This window comes from Penaeus monodon, chromosome 7 (genome assembly GCF_015228065.2).
Source record: "Penaeus monodon isolate SGIC_2016 chromosome 7, NSTDA_Pmon_1, whole genome shotgun sequence".
In the NCBI taxonomy this organism is placed as follows: domain Eukaryota; kingdom Metazoa; phylum Arthropoda; class Malacostraca; order Decapoda; family Penaeidae; genus Penaeus; species Penaeus monodon.
This window is the reverse complement of record NC_051392.1, coordinates 910,791-925,669: the sequence shown is the minus strand read 5'-3', so window position 1 is coordinate 925,669 and position 14,879 is coordinate 910,791. Positions and strand designations below refer to the sequence as shown.

The 14,879-nt window shown below is 36.5% G+C and overlaps 1 protein-coding gene across 1 annotated transcript in view; it reads right to left on the bottom strand.

The window, feature by feature from the left end:
• Positions 1 to 5,855: 5,855 nt before the first annotated feature.
• LOC119574938 (SEC14-like protein 1) overlaps positions 5,856 to 14,879 on the bottom strand; it is a 76,644-nt gene continuing 67,620 nt past the window's right edge. The window contains 5 exon segments of the mRNA XM_037922226.1: positions 5,856 to 9,961; positions 10,081 to 10,238; positions 13,279 to 13,415; positions 13,609 to 13,750; positions 14,119 to 14,250. Of these exon segments, the coding sequence (XP_037778154.1) occupies positions 9,865 to 9,961; positions 10,081 to 10,238; positions 13,279 to 13,415; positions 13,609 to 13,750; positions 14,119 to 14,250 (666 nt within the window). The 3' untranslated portion in view covers positions 5,856 to 9,864.

The window sequence follows — 14,879 nt, the reverse complement described above, 5'->3', positions numbered from 1 at the left end:
AAATGGAAAAAGAGAAAAAGAGGGGGGAGAGAGAAAAGAGGAAAAGGGGAGGACAAGGAGAGGAAGGAGGGAGTATGAAGGAACGGGGAGGAAGGAGGAAAAAGAAAAGGGAGAGGCTCAGAATGCAAGACAAAGTCACGCAAGGTACAAGCAACCGATGGGTAAGGGGAAGGGGTGGGAGGGGGGGGGCGTGAGAAGGGGGTAGGGTGAGTAAAACCCAAAGAGAGAGAGAGAGAGAAGATTTTTGGGGGAAAAAAGGGGGAAGAGGGGGAGAGAGAGAGAGAGAGAGAGAGAGAGAGAGAGAGAGAGAGAGAGAGAGGGGGGGGGGCGAAGGGAAAGAGAGAGAGAGAGAGAGAGAGGAGAGAGAGAGAGAGAGAGAGAGAGGGGGGGGGGCGAAGGGAAAGAGAGAGAGAACGAGAGAGAGCAAGCGAGAGAGAACGAGAGAGAGAGAGAGAGCGAGAGAGCAAGCGAGAGAGAACGAGAGAGAACGAGAGAGAGAGAGAGAGAGAGAGAGAGAGAGCAAACGAGAGAGAACGAGAGCAAGAGAGAGAGAGAGAGAGAGAGAGAGAGAAGCGCCCACAGCAACGCGAGCGTGGGCGTGAGAGGATCCGGATCGACTGAAATTCTATCCTGACAATTAAATAATACTCACATGAAGATTAAATGAAGCAGCGCGTCACAGACACAAACAAATATTCATACCGAGTCAGCAGATAACTCCTGCTTTCTCATTTCAGATACAGAAGAGGAGGTAAATAAATGAATAAACAAACGCAGACTGAATCCATTAAGAAATTAATGCCCAATAGAAATAAAGAAACAAAAGACTGTGTTTGTATTACAATATCTTCTTATACATACACACAAACACACACACACAAATATATAAATATAAATATAAATATATACATATATTTAAATAAATAAATAAATAAATATATATATATATAATTATATATATATATAATATATATATATAATATATATATAATTATATAACATATATGTGTGTGTTTGTATATATATATATATATATATATATATATATATATATATATATATATATATATATATATTTTTTTTTTTTTTTTTTTTTTTTTTTTTATACACATACATATATAGACCCGCACACACACATGCGAGAGACGCAGAAAGGAAGAGAGGAAGAGAGGAAGAAAGACGGAGAGGAACAGAGTACAAGAGAACAGTCGCACGGGGCTTCTTACTGCCCGCCATTGCCTCCTTGGGCCTCGCTCCGCAGACGCCAGACAAAGCACACAAACGCTTTCCAGCTCCTAATGTCGAGTTCGTGTAAAAAAAAAAAAAAAAAAAATGCTGTTGATATCGTCACTGGAGATATACATATATATTTTGATTTTATTTTATTATTATTTTTACTCCGTGTAGATCCCGAGATTGAAGTTAAACAAATGCAAATGCAAGGCTAGTTCCTGCTGTTGCAAGAGCGCTCCCAATGGGCGAGACAGTTAGTTCTATTGTGAAAATGAGATAGGACAAAAGGTTCGAATATGACTGAATGTGATTTGAATATCTTGCCGGAGAGTATCGACTGTGATTTGCGTGTCGTTTGAGAATATTCAGTAGCAATTAAGTTATTCGTTTGGGAGTATTGGTTTGATTCCATCGTTTAAACATATTGAAAATGATCTGAATATGTCTTTGGGAAAGTGAAGTTTGAACGCGATCTTGTGAGAGCTACAGTGTCTCTCGGTGGCGTTCTGTGCATGACAATCTGCATGACACGTGGCGTATGTTTTGGAAAACGTCGCTGGAAATCGAACGTTCGAAATTGAAACTGGGAAGATTAAATCTGGAAGATTAAAAATTTGAATATGTCCCTGAACGCTGGAAATTGCCGTTCGAATCTTAATTCTAATATGTCGTTTGCAATTCAGATTTGAATATGTCGTTGAACATTATTAGAAAAAAAAAGGGAGAAGTAAGTAACTACTGTGCCATTCTTCGAGTCTAGTGAGCGAGTGCCACGCGTGACACCCATGACGTGAAAATGGGGGAGGGGGGTGTGGATTGTGATAATGAAGTGAGTTGTAAGTACCATATTGTGATGACATTATATACGGGTTATGATAAGAGTATTCTCGTACGTATATTGTGATAATTATGTGATTATATTACTTATATACTGTCTTTTGTGTGATATGTTACGCCATGTCAAATATAGATTATGTTTAGTTTATATTGCCGTGTAGCACATCACCTATATACAAGAGCGAGATTCTCCGTACGATTTGTAGAGCACAATACTTTACTTCGTCTCTGTAGCCACACGTCTGGCAGCAGCACTCTCGGGCAGAGCCTGGCGTGTGGGGCAGAGGACCATGAAGACCTCCATTTTATCTTTGCCACAGCTGATCGCCAATGAACCTGCTTTAGTTTTCATCAGTGCATCTTTCAACCCTCAAGTATCGTAGAGAAACAGCGAACAAACATATAAGACGAAGAGGGGGGTAAGAAGGGGATAAAAAAAAGTGGGGTGGGGGGGAGATGAGGAGGGAGTGTAGGGTAGGGGTTAGGGAGCAAAGAGGGGGTGAGGGGCTGTTGGGGAAGGAAGAGTGTGTGGGAGGGGATATAGGTGGGGGAGGAGTGTGCGTGGGTGGTGTAGGTGGGGGAGGAGGGGTGAGAAGAGGGTGTAGAAGATGAGGAAGGAGTATCAGGAGAAGGATAGGGGGTGTAGAGAGGTGCGAATGAAGTGTTGGGGGTGAGGAGGGGTAAGAATCGAATGAGAAGGTGTAGACCGAGAGGAGAAGGTGTAGAAAGTGAGGAAAGAGTGAGGAAAAGGTGCAGAGCGTGAGAAGGGGTGGAAGGTGGGGGGAGGGAGAAGGGTGGAGAAAGAGGAAAGGGAGCGAGGAAAATGATGGAGCGAGTGAAGGAAGATATAGAAGGAGAATCTGAACAGGTGGACTATTTCCCCTTCCACACACACCCCTCCCCCCATTACCCCTCCTCCCCCCCGCCCCTACCCCCACCCCGTTTCTCTCTGGCATCCCGCAAGCCTCAAGAAAGACAAGCGACCTTCGCCCTTACGCAAGGACGCGCCAAGGACTGGGCAACGTGGGGGAGGGGGGGGAAATAGCGAGGGGGGTGCCTACTTCTGTGGTAGAACCCCCCCCCCCCCATATAACCTCTTCCCCTTCGCCAGAGAGGATACGACTGGAGATAAGTTTTTTTCGATATACTGTTTGCGCGAAACATTCTCTCATCTCTTCTGTCCTCATCTATATATATGTAATCTCATCTATAATAGGTAAGATCGTATATAGATCTGTAAAATATAATAGATATATGTAATATATGATATTCTCACTAACTATCTCTCTATATAGGTAATATTCTATTCTCTCTCTCTGTCCTCTTCTCTCTCTTATCGTCCTCTACTATATTATCTTGGAATATGCTCTCTATCTGTCCTATATCTCTCTCTCTTGGTCTATCTATCTATCTATCTGTAATCTCTCTACTCTCTCACTGTCCGCTATCTCTATCTCTGTCCTATCTCTCTCTATCTGTCATCTCTCGCGTCTACTCTGTAATCGAGTTGATCTTGCCGACGCTGGAGTCGGTAGCTAGTACTCGCTTAATCTCTATCGCGGACTATCGATATCGCTATCTCTCTCTCTCTCCTCCTCTCGCTATTAGCTATCTCTCTATCGCTCTCTATCTTCTCTTTCACTCTCTATATTTCCTCGACTCTCGCTCTCTCTCTCTATAGCATATCTCATCTCTCATCATCTCTATAGGCTATCGCCTGCTATCTCGCCTCTCTTATCCTTCTCTCTCTCTCTCTCGCAAGAGTTTGTGAATTGATAATCTAAGTACAAATAACCCATGTTGTCTTGTTCTGCAGCTGACCAAAAAAAATTGTTTGGACAGGTACTGCGGACAAAACCTGTTGGGTCTGTATTTTCAAAGTCATTGGCTTATTAAAGTAAAGCATGATATTTGATAACATGAAAATTGGTTTGGCAGTTGTTCGCATTGAGCTAAAGTGTAACACTTGATATATGTGTCTAAAATTAATTTGATATTATTTTAATGTTTAGTTTCAGGAGTTAAATAATACAAAATTTGATATTTCTTTCTGTATTTTACGATGTAGACAAGGCTGGCCCCTCCCCCTACTGATTTTTATCATTTTAGTACCCAGTAGATGCACATCTACAGAAGTATGCTTGGTTGGGCGGCATGATACAAGTGAAATCTGTCACTGATATGAAAATAATGAATGGGAGTAAGAGGGTAGGTCAACCGTTCATTTAGGATAAAAAAATAATAATAATAATTCATCCACCATCGTTCTAAAGTCTCATGTTCCTCTACATACAACAGTCTTGCTACAAACTATAATAGGAGTATTGCAACTATATGTGGTATCTCTCATGTAGCAGATTACTTTGACACAAATTACCCTCCTCCTCATAGCATTATCACCAAATGATGAGGGTAAAGTGCCAACGGCCAAAACCTTCTGCTGCTTCGTTGAACTGAGACTTGGGGTGGTTTGAAGTCTTGCTGTGTCTGGGTTGGTGGGTGACGGAACTTTTGCGTGCAGTTATTAAACAGGTAAGCAGGTATTGAAATTCTTTCGAGAGTTAAGAGGAAACTAGATAGGCGATTAAAGGAGATCATGACCTGGCATGCTTTAAGCAACTGGTGATTTGTGTTGCCTGGGTCAACAGATGTATATTCTGAGCTCATTTCAAATGTGAATGGAGTTTCCTCCAATTTGAGGGCTAAACTTTGGAGGTTTATGGTTTTAACTATGTCATGGGTTCTTGGACTGTCCACTATTTTTTTTTTTTTTTTTTTTTTTTTTAGTAGTAGTAGTAGTAGTAGTTTAGTAGGCCCTACATGACTGCTGCCAATTTTCCCCATTCCTTGAATTGTTGCTGAGGTTTTTCTGATTCCGTTGATATTGATTCGTTCTGATAATCAAGGTAAAGGGTAAAGCAGGTAAAACTGGTGACTTGCACACTTGTGTAGTTACGAATGGTTAATGGTTAGAAGAAATAATTATGCTAGAAATCAAAGGTCATATAGCACTATGGTAAAGCATTGTGGCAAAGAGGGTGGGAATGAGTTAATGATCAGGATAAGACATGTTAGATATCAAAGGTTGTGTGTGTAGTTACAAATAATTAACAAAATTTAATGGACATGGGATTTATGTCATACTATCTGCAACTAGTAGGTTAATCAAAGTGTTCAAAGCTGATACACTATTTCATCTGTGATATGGTTGCACGTGGAGGATGATGGCATGTGTTGTTCCAAGATATTTGTGCACACTGGACAACTTGCTGTTAAGTCCTCCAAATTAGGCATATTCACAAATGTCACTTAGTTATTTAAAATGACCTATTTAGTGAAGCATGAAAAAAAAGTCTCTATTATCCATATAAAACTGAATTTAACCCTCCTTTAGGGTGGGGGTGCTCATATAACTTGTTGGGGGTATAGGTCTTGCTTTCAGGATATTTGTATTTATTTAATGTATTACCATGTAGTTGGGTAGAATGTTACTATTATTAACCATCACTGTTATTTTGACATTTTAAAACCAGAAGTAAGTGCACTTCTAGACTTTCATGATGAGTTTAAGAAGCAACTAATGGTCTCTCTAAAACTGAGTGATATTTTGCCCTTCGTCACAAATTAGCACACAATTGCATTACCTTTGTAATACAACTTTGAGGGTATGGGACTGCATTGGACAATCCAGTGAGGGTAAAGAATCCCTGCTTTAGGGATTTGCCAATACCCAGCATAATTTTGAAACAAATGCAATCAGACCCTGAAGGTTAAGGAAAGAACAATTTTCTTCCATGTTACTGTATATTCTTTTTTACTCACTAAAAGAGCAGCACAGATTCTATGTTACAGTATCACCCTGATAAGTACAATATTTATGCAAGAAACTTGTCATCACTCTAGTTTCTTGTTTTAAGCTCCATAATCCAGATAATGTAATACTTCACCTTTAATTTACAGAATATAATAAAGCACATAGCAACACTACCTAATCAGCATTTTTTTATTGTTAAAATTAATATCATAACATATTACTAAATCAAGAACCATAGGAAAAAGGACTTCTAATCCTATTTTTTACTGTTGCATTCTTCTTCTTTTAAAAAGTACCAATACCTATGTCTGTTTTTATGTAAACTTAGGAAAGTGGTGTGTGTGTGTGTGTGTGTGTACAAGTGCAAATGTAAAAGCACATATAATAATGCAGTAACCTAGGATATAAACAACATTATCTGGACTCAGTCTAATATCACTATTGGTACCAAGCAAGCACTCTGGAATTTACAAAATCATCATAATATATTCCAAATTATGGGTCATGTATGTTAAGTCTATTTTCTTATCTAAATTTTAGTTAGAAATATGTCTTTATTGCTTGCCAACTTTCAATGCATTATCCTACCCTTAAAAAAGCCATATTTGTTTTATTTTCATCTAAACTTATCAATATTTCCAGTATCAGATGGAGGGTGGAGTCACTTTGGTCTTCTCCAAAAAAAATATTCTTATTTTATTTTATGGTTAAAATATTAACAACAAATTACACCATTAAAAAACAAGGACCTTGCATATTACAGTATTGACAAAACCAATTTACAATGTTATATAATAATTCAATATTCTTTATTCATTAAAACCTTAAGCTAAATTCACCTTCTCAAATCATTTTCAAGGTGATGCTACGTAAAGAAATTAAGAGAAAAGATGACTTAAACAACAGGTGTGAAGAGAGAAACAAAGGGAAATATTCAAGAACATTTTTCATCAAAATGACCAGCCCCTAAAATCCTACCTGTAACAAGTACACTTTCCTACTCTTACCACACATGTACCTACCACCAGGGCACCAGTACAGCAATCAAGAATACTAGTTGCAGATCTACTACAACTGTCTTAAAACAATTGTGTTGCCACTGTGTATTCATTAACGACGAGGTGTATCCTATGTCTCCACATAAGATATACACATATCCTTAAAGGATACACAAATTTCCCAAGAAATTATAATACATAAATACTCTACAGCCAGTTTTATACACTAAATATCACTCAAACCTATAAATAACTTGGCAGAGAGATCATATCAGGCTGGTATACAAGAAGCAATTTCACCAAATTTATCAGCACAATTTTCATGGGAGAGAAATGCACAATCCTGTTTTACTTAGGGTGAGGCACACAAAACTTTCCTTTTTTTAGTTTTAGTGAGAATGCCCACATCAGCTACTAAGGAAAGTAAAAAACTGAAGTAAAAATCCTTTGGAGGCTTAAAAACATACCAAGAACAGAAGACACTCTTTCATATAAAATTCTAGTGATATAACAAAAAGTATACATTAAGACAGGAAACTTTGGTGGAAGATATCATTACCCACCATGCAACCTTCTTAATAAAGGTATTTGCTTTTATTTTTATTCACGATTACCATTAGAAACTAGTTTCATATAAATGAAAATTAATATTTCCTTGCTAGAGAACTATGGGTGCATGTTGGCCCCAGGCAGCCCAATGCCACTAAATTGAAAATGTAGTTTTGAATGTGAAATTTACAGCCACATGGTGCTTACAAATTGACCTGAAATTGCTGTGATAAACAAAACTGGCTTCCCATTCTCTGTATACAGCATTTTAGGTCCAATTTCTATCCAGTAACATTCTTATTTAGAATAATAAATCTTTCTATGTTCAGCCTTAGTATTTAAAATTACCAAAATCAGAAATAACTACAATATAATTTATAACAATCTCTTATGATATGGTTGGACTAGACTAAACATGCCTAAAGACAGTCACTGGACAACTTTAAGATTGCTGGCAATTCACTTTTTTTCCCCCAAAAAACTAATCAATGACCTGAATATACATATCAAATTTTAGCTTCCTTCTCCGACAGATAACAATGAAGCATGTATACTATCAACTGAATAAAATAACTGACAGTTGTACAGTTTCTGCAATAGTTTTTTTTTTACTGATTTCATTTAATAATTACACTATAAAATGGACTTCAGTGATCTACACTGAGTTTTAACAATGTGCAAGCATGTACATATGCATACACATACCTTACAACAATACTAAACATGTGCATATAGAGGCTTTTTCTTAATTCATATTTTATGCTAGGCCCTACACTAACTCTTCGTACTTGTTTTTAAAATATATGGAATTACTATAATATTACCAATATCTCACATTCTGCTTTCTCTCTGGTGATAATCGTTTGCTCAAGTCATGAATTGTGGTTGGTGAATGATGGATGATAGACCTTTATGGAAGACGGGGAAAAAGATGCCTATTTGACACCTTACAGGGGACATCATCTTAGAGTTTGACTCACTAATTAATCACACAAATTCTCTGCTCATTACAAGAACAAACAGTTTCACATTTGATTTCTTGATCTCCTATTTCAAACATTTCTTGAGCATTCCCTAATGGTATAGTAAAATAATACATGACCCTCTAAGCTTTTGTAAAATCATGTTATCCTCTCTGCACAATACCTACTCTTAATCAAGTCTTCATAGAAGCTACAGTTACAAGAATGTTTAGGATTCTTTTTTTTTTTTCTTTTATTTATTCCTCTTCTCGGGGACTCCTCTGCACTTCTGGGATTTTCATGAGGAGTTTCTACGAAAGCTAAATTTTCTCTACACTGAGCTGATGATCTGTTTACTCAATCTATTAGATGTATTTCTACATTACTTACATATATGATCATTTGTATTTTTTTATTGTACCATTTCATTGAGCAAACTTCTTTTTAACTATGTAGAAACAAATAAAAAATAAAGTAATCCAATTGTCTAACAAGACATTACTGAAAGTGAGCCAAGCTCAAGACTCGCATCTTTCTTGCTGATAAATCTATGTAAAAACTAGACTATTTTCTGTGTGAAAATACTAAAATACTCACAATAGAGGTATATGCCAAGAGGTATTCCCAAGGAGGGTGTCGTTTCACAGAACATCTTCAAAAAATAATATGCAGACATCCTAAACTCCTTTTTAAGAATATCAATCATGCTTGCAATTTCTAGAAACAAATATTTGGTAACATGAATTCAGAACTCTTAATGCCAAATATAACAGAGTGATGGTTTCTACATAAAGTCTGACCCCTTTTCACAGGGCTTCCATTCCACTAGAGATGTGTACAATGCCACAAGCACCAGCTGGGCTCTACCATTACGAAACAACTGTTTGTACCTATTGCTTATGAGATGATAGGAGCTTCTCTATTATCACTGGTACATTTTGTGACAGTTTGGCAAGAGCATTCTAAAGTCTACATTAATCATTATGCGGGAAGTCAGGCAAATTTGATACTCGAACAGCAATGATGAATTCCTCAAAATTTCAATTCATGAAAAATACCCTGTAACTATCCATGCCACAGCAGAATTCTTATGATATACATCCCCCATACAGTCTAAAATACCTTTGATTTGCATAAACCACAAAGGCTGGAAATACTTGGAATAACACCATCCATATTATCATATGGAAAAGGATGATAACAATAATGGGTCTTTCGTGCTAAAAATTCCAAGATAGTACCAGGATATTTTTTTTTCTTGATTTCTTTTTCACAGCAGCTATAATTAGGATTTACAAAAACCTGAAGATCCAAAATGTTTAGAATACTTAGGCTCTTTCTTAAAAACAAAAAGAAAGAAACAAGAAAATTGATAAAGAATAGTTGTACTCTACTTCAGTTCAAGTCAAGAGAGTGATTTCAACCCTGATTAAGAAAAACACTTTGATCCCTAATATTCAATTCATCAAGGTCAGCGGGACGGACAGGATGACGTCGCTGACTTGTTGGTGTTGGATGACAGGGATGAGAAGCCACTCTGACAGGACTGAAGGCTTGTCATGGATCCCCTGTGAGAAAGACAGATTGCTAGGAGTTAATATACCAAAAAGAAAAAAAAACAAACATAAAGGTGTATATGTCATATATCCTCATGAATAAGGATTCAACCATGAAATATATTCTTTACCTATAGTCTGCTGACTTGAGAGTCTCATAGTAATACATAATCTTTGCCTTGGGTGCAGTTATGGTATCAATAATATCTAAGGGTGAGGTGTGCTGCGTTGACTCATAGTAGCGCCACTGTAATATGTACGTCCCCATGTGTGACGTCACATGAGACCCCTGAAATACAATATGATGATTAGAATATTAAATGCAAAATATTAGGCTGTTTATGAAAATATATACACATACACACAAAACAAGTATCAAGTAAATGTATTACAATTTGACAGGCCTGCAGCTGTTTAAATGGGTACCACGTCAATGTGAAATCAAAGAACAAAAATAAAAGCCAATCAAGAGTTACTGATGAACTATGCATGTGATTCATCCATGAAACTTCAAGGCATCTTTAGCCCATCCAAAGTGCTTGATCTAGAGGCTGCCAGCAACATATATCATCAAGGACCCACCACCACCCAGTGCCAGTGACATTTCTTTTGACATTTGGTTTGACATCTACTATGCCCAAACAATCCATGTATTCATATCCTAGGTATTCTTTGATATACACAATAATAACATTTCTCTCTCACACACTAAAGAAATATGAAAAGTCAACTGGCGACTGGAGTCAGTCACAAATCTAGCTGGCAGCTTATGGGTTAAGGTGAAATTTGGCCAGTGATTCTGCAGAATACAAGGCATGACATTGATGGTGACATGAAATTACACGAATTTCAAATTAATATAGTAAAATTTTGTTTAGTTAATGTTCAGGCCATGCATTTTACTAAATAACATGGATATTTAACTACATAGCTTTCAAATCTTTGATAGACATATGTGACATTTGGGATTTAGTGAAAAACAAAAAAGATTAGTAATAAAAATGCATAACATTTTTGTGAAAGTAAAAGATAGACAGATTCATAAACATTGCAACTACCAACTGCCATTAATAAGAAAAATCATTAGCAGTGTGTATATCTTCTACTGTATGCACAAAACTAAATCATAGAAAACATTTATTTAAAAAAATGTTGACATAGGAAAGCAGAAGGATGCAGTGCAAATGCACAAAAGCATAAGATTACACATGACCTCAGGGTCACTGTCAACAGTGGTGAAAAGAAAAAATTGTTAGTTTTTGTGATATCACTAATAATTTTAACTGACCATATTGTAATGATTAACATGAGATTTAGTATAATAAATGATACATATGTAAAAAGGTTATCTCATCATGGCAAATAAATAAATAAATAAATAAAATGTTTACATTCAAAGATTAACCCAATCACCATGGACTTATGCAATGGCCCCTGTATTTTTTTTTTATGAATTTTGTTACAAACAGATGGCTCCACTTGTGCTCAGCCACCAAGGAGTCTATCAGTAGACACTCATAACTGCTCCTGATTTCTCCATTCCTTAAAATTGTGGGAAAATATGGGTTTCTTTCTAATACCATTTACATCGATACTGTTATTATACTTATTGATATTATGATCATAAAACTGTTATTAAAATCTTTATAACATTAAAGACAATGAAATAATATGAAAGAAACTTTCAAAAAATCAAGGAAAGGGGTAAACAGGTGTGATAGGTAAAAATAATAAGCGACTCCTTGGTGACTAAATACAATAAATAAAATTATATTACAGTGGGTATGGCATGTATTCTTGCCATCCGTGCCAATTGTGTTTTTGTTTTTTTTAGCTGAACCTAAAAAGAAGTGAGTGAGTGAGTGAGTGAGTGAGTGAGTGAGTGAGTGAGTGTGTGTGTGTGTGTGTGTGTGTGTGTGTGTGTGTGTGTGTGTGTGTGTGTGTGTGTGTGTGTGTGTGTGTGTGTGTGTGTGTGTGTGTGTGTGTGTCCATAAATGAATCTTGAGTAATCTATGGTTGGCATTTACAATACTGAACTGTTGGGGAAATAAAGGGAACCAGAGAAATAAAGTGCAATAATAACACAAGAGGACATATTTCATATATAAAATCATAAGCACACACTCATGCACACACAAGCACCCACCAACCACACCCACACCCATTCATCATCCTCTCTGTACATGCACACACAAATCACCCTCATACACAAACCCACAGTTTAAGCAGGTGTACACATTCCTCTTGCATTATAACACATAGAGGTGTTTATGGGCCAAAGAGAAGGAAGAACGTAGATCTGTGACACTCATTTTAACATCATTATCTGGTAGGCCTGACCTGAGAGCTTTCTCCTTCACGATAGACTCGCTGTAGATCCATACGGCAGGTTTCGTGCACATCTCGCTCATGAAACTTGGAAGAAGGGGAAGGAAAAAAATGCAAAAACAAGAAGAATACAATGGAAGTAAGCAGCACAGGTATAATAAAAAAAAAATAGCTAGAAATCAACATACATGTAGGCTTTTACACAAGGGAATTAAAACATACAGAAAGCTTAAGACTGTTCAAGTGAAGTAGAAGTGAAAACCTTCTGTGGCAGATGATTTTCATGACTACTTCGTTGCACTTGACAGATTCATCACAGTAATTGGTCTGTAAGTATTCCTTACTGGCCAAACCACTGGATTTTATTTTTTTCCCTTTTAACTAGTTTTACTGCTCTACTGGAAATTCAGAAAAAAATTCTCAATACAGAAAACAAAATATTGTATACAAAATACTACTACTATAATCACACAATCCAGTGTTTAAGCTTATCACTTTAATGGTAGTTTGAAAGATAGCTTGACGCAAGACATAGTACAAGCAAGTAAAGTCTATGATTATTTAAAAGAATAGTCATTATTTCAGACAGCTATAAAAGTGATTACCACACACACAAATTAAGCACATATAAAATCAACAAGAGACAAGGGTATCAATCTCAAAAAACAAGAACACACTACCTACAAATCTCTATACAGGATAAAATCAAACTACTATTTCCCACTTTGAGTACCTTACACAGTATCAAACTAATCAGTGCTTATCTTCCTCTATTACATTCCAAACTTACCTATGGTATTCCATGATCTTGTAATCAATGACAGAAAACTATAAATTCATCTATTCTTTGGGGTTTAAACCTTCTGTTGCTTATCCTTTCTTGTAAAGATATGAATTTCAGAAATGCAAAATTCCGGAAAAAGTCTAATACAGATGGATATTCACCCCAAAAATATCAACTTTGCAAGTTTTCTGCCTTCATTCTACGGGCAGCAACTAACCTGTATACTTTCTCCATCATGACAAACTAGCTGAGGTTCGACACGGAAGTACTCGTGACCTTCTCGCCAAGTCTTCTCAATCACAGAGCGATGCTGGTCATCAGTGCCAATCACTGCATCAATCACACCCATTGCACCTTAAAAGGATTATGAATTAAATTAGATATAAAGAATAAAAACATACTTTACATATTCATTGACAAGCAATCTTTGTATATGAAATGAACTGATGAGTAATTTATCGTGAGTACATAAAACTATTCAAGCTCTACAATATCAATTCTCTGAAACATTAAAATAATCGTGTATGACATCACATCCGTGCATTACCTGTAGGTGAGTGTGGCTCCTGCCGATTTGTGATGGGAACCTTGGTGCGTAAAACAGAGAAAGTGACATCGCTCTTCATGACGTCAAAGTCCCAGCAGATAACTGAACCAGGTTCCTCAATTAACAGCACCACCTCATGCACCTGTGGAGTATCTCCCTTTTAAATATCTCTTATTGCCAAAATTGCAGCCATGCAAGTCTTATGATGGAAGATTTTACCATACTCATCAAGTAAGTGAATCATACACTTAAATATTGTCAGATGTATAAATAATCAAATAAAAAAAAGTTATGAATAAGCATTTTGAGTGAAAAAAAAAACCTTCCTCATAAAAAGCTACTGAAGGTTCAATATAACATCAAATATATTCTGAATACTACAAAATAACAAACCATGGAGAACTCTGAAAGAGCTAACCAGTATGAAGTAGATGACCACACCAGCAAATTTCTATAATCTGACCCTCTCACACAGCAAAAAACTCCACAGCTGAAAGGCAGAGCCCTTACCTGTCCACGGCCTAGAGACACAGAGTGATAAACAGACTGTTCCGAGAGGAGGATGTGTTGCCTTGTTCCATCAAATTCCTCTCCAGGCTGGTACATGCTCTTTGGCACCAAACCTCCCTCATGCACCATACTCTGTAGAACCCAAAGGTTACTTATTAGACTAAGTAAATCAACTTCAATAACTTATGAGACATACCTTTTTTCAGTTCCTAATTTCATCTACAATTTGTATCAAAGACAGACTCAGAGAATAAGTATGTCTTTTCATCATATATTTCATACTTCTCTAAGTAGCATTTGCAAAATACTGGTTTTCTTGCCATCCATAAAATCAATAAAAAGCAATTTTGAGGGAAAATTCTGAATAAATAATGGAGCCGAGAAAAGTATCTACTGTACTACAGATATTGTTTATTAGTTCAATTAGTTATCAAAATAACACAAAGAGTAAACAAAACATAAGTCACACAAAAATGAGCTTTCTGGTAATATTAATGTCATGAAACCAATTTCTTAAAGATTAAATTCACTTGTTAATTCACAAGCTATTCAAAACTATAGAAAAAGCAGTGTTTTTTTTTCTTTCTTTCTTTCGTTATCTACATGAATATTAAACTTCCGCCCTTCCCCTGTTATCTCATTATCATATATTTGCCTTCCTGCGCAAATACTTTTCTTTAGAGCTGACATAAACTTTCCAAAATTATCCACCCATATTACCACCTTCATAGATTTCAGTGAGACCTATTGCATGTTAATAC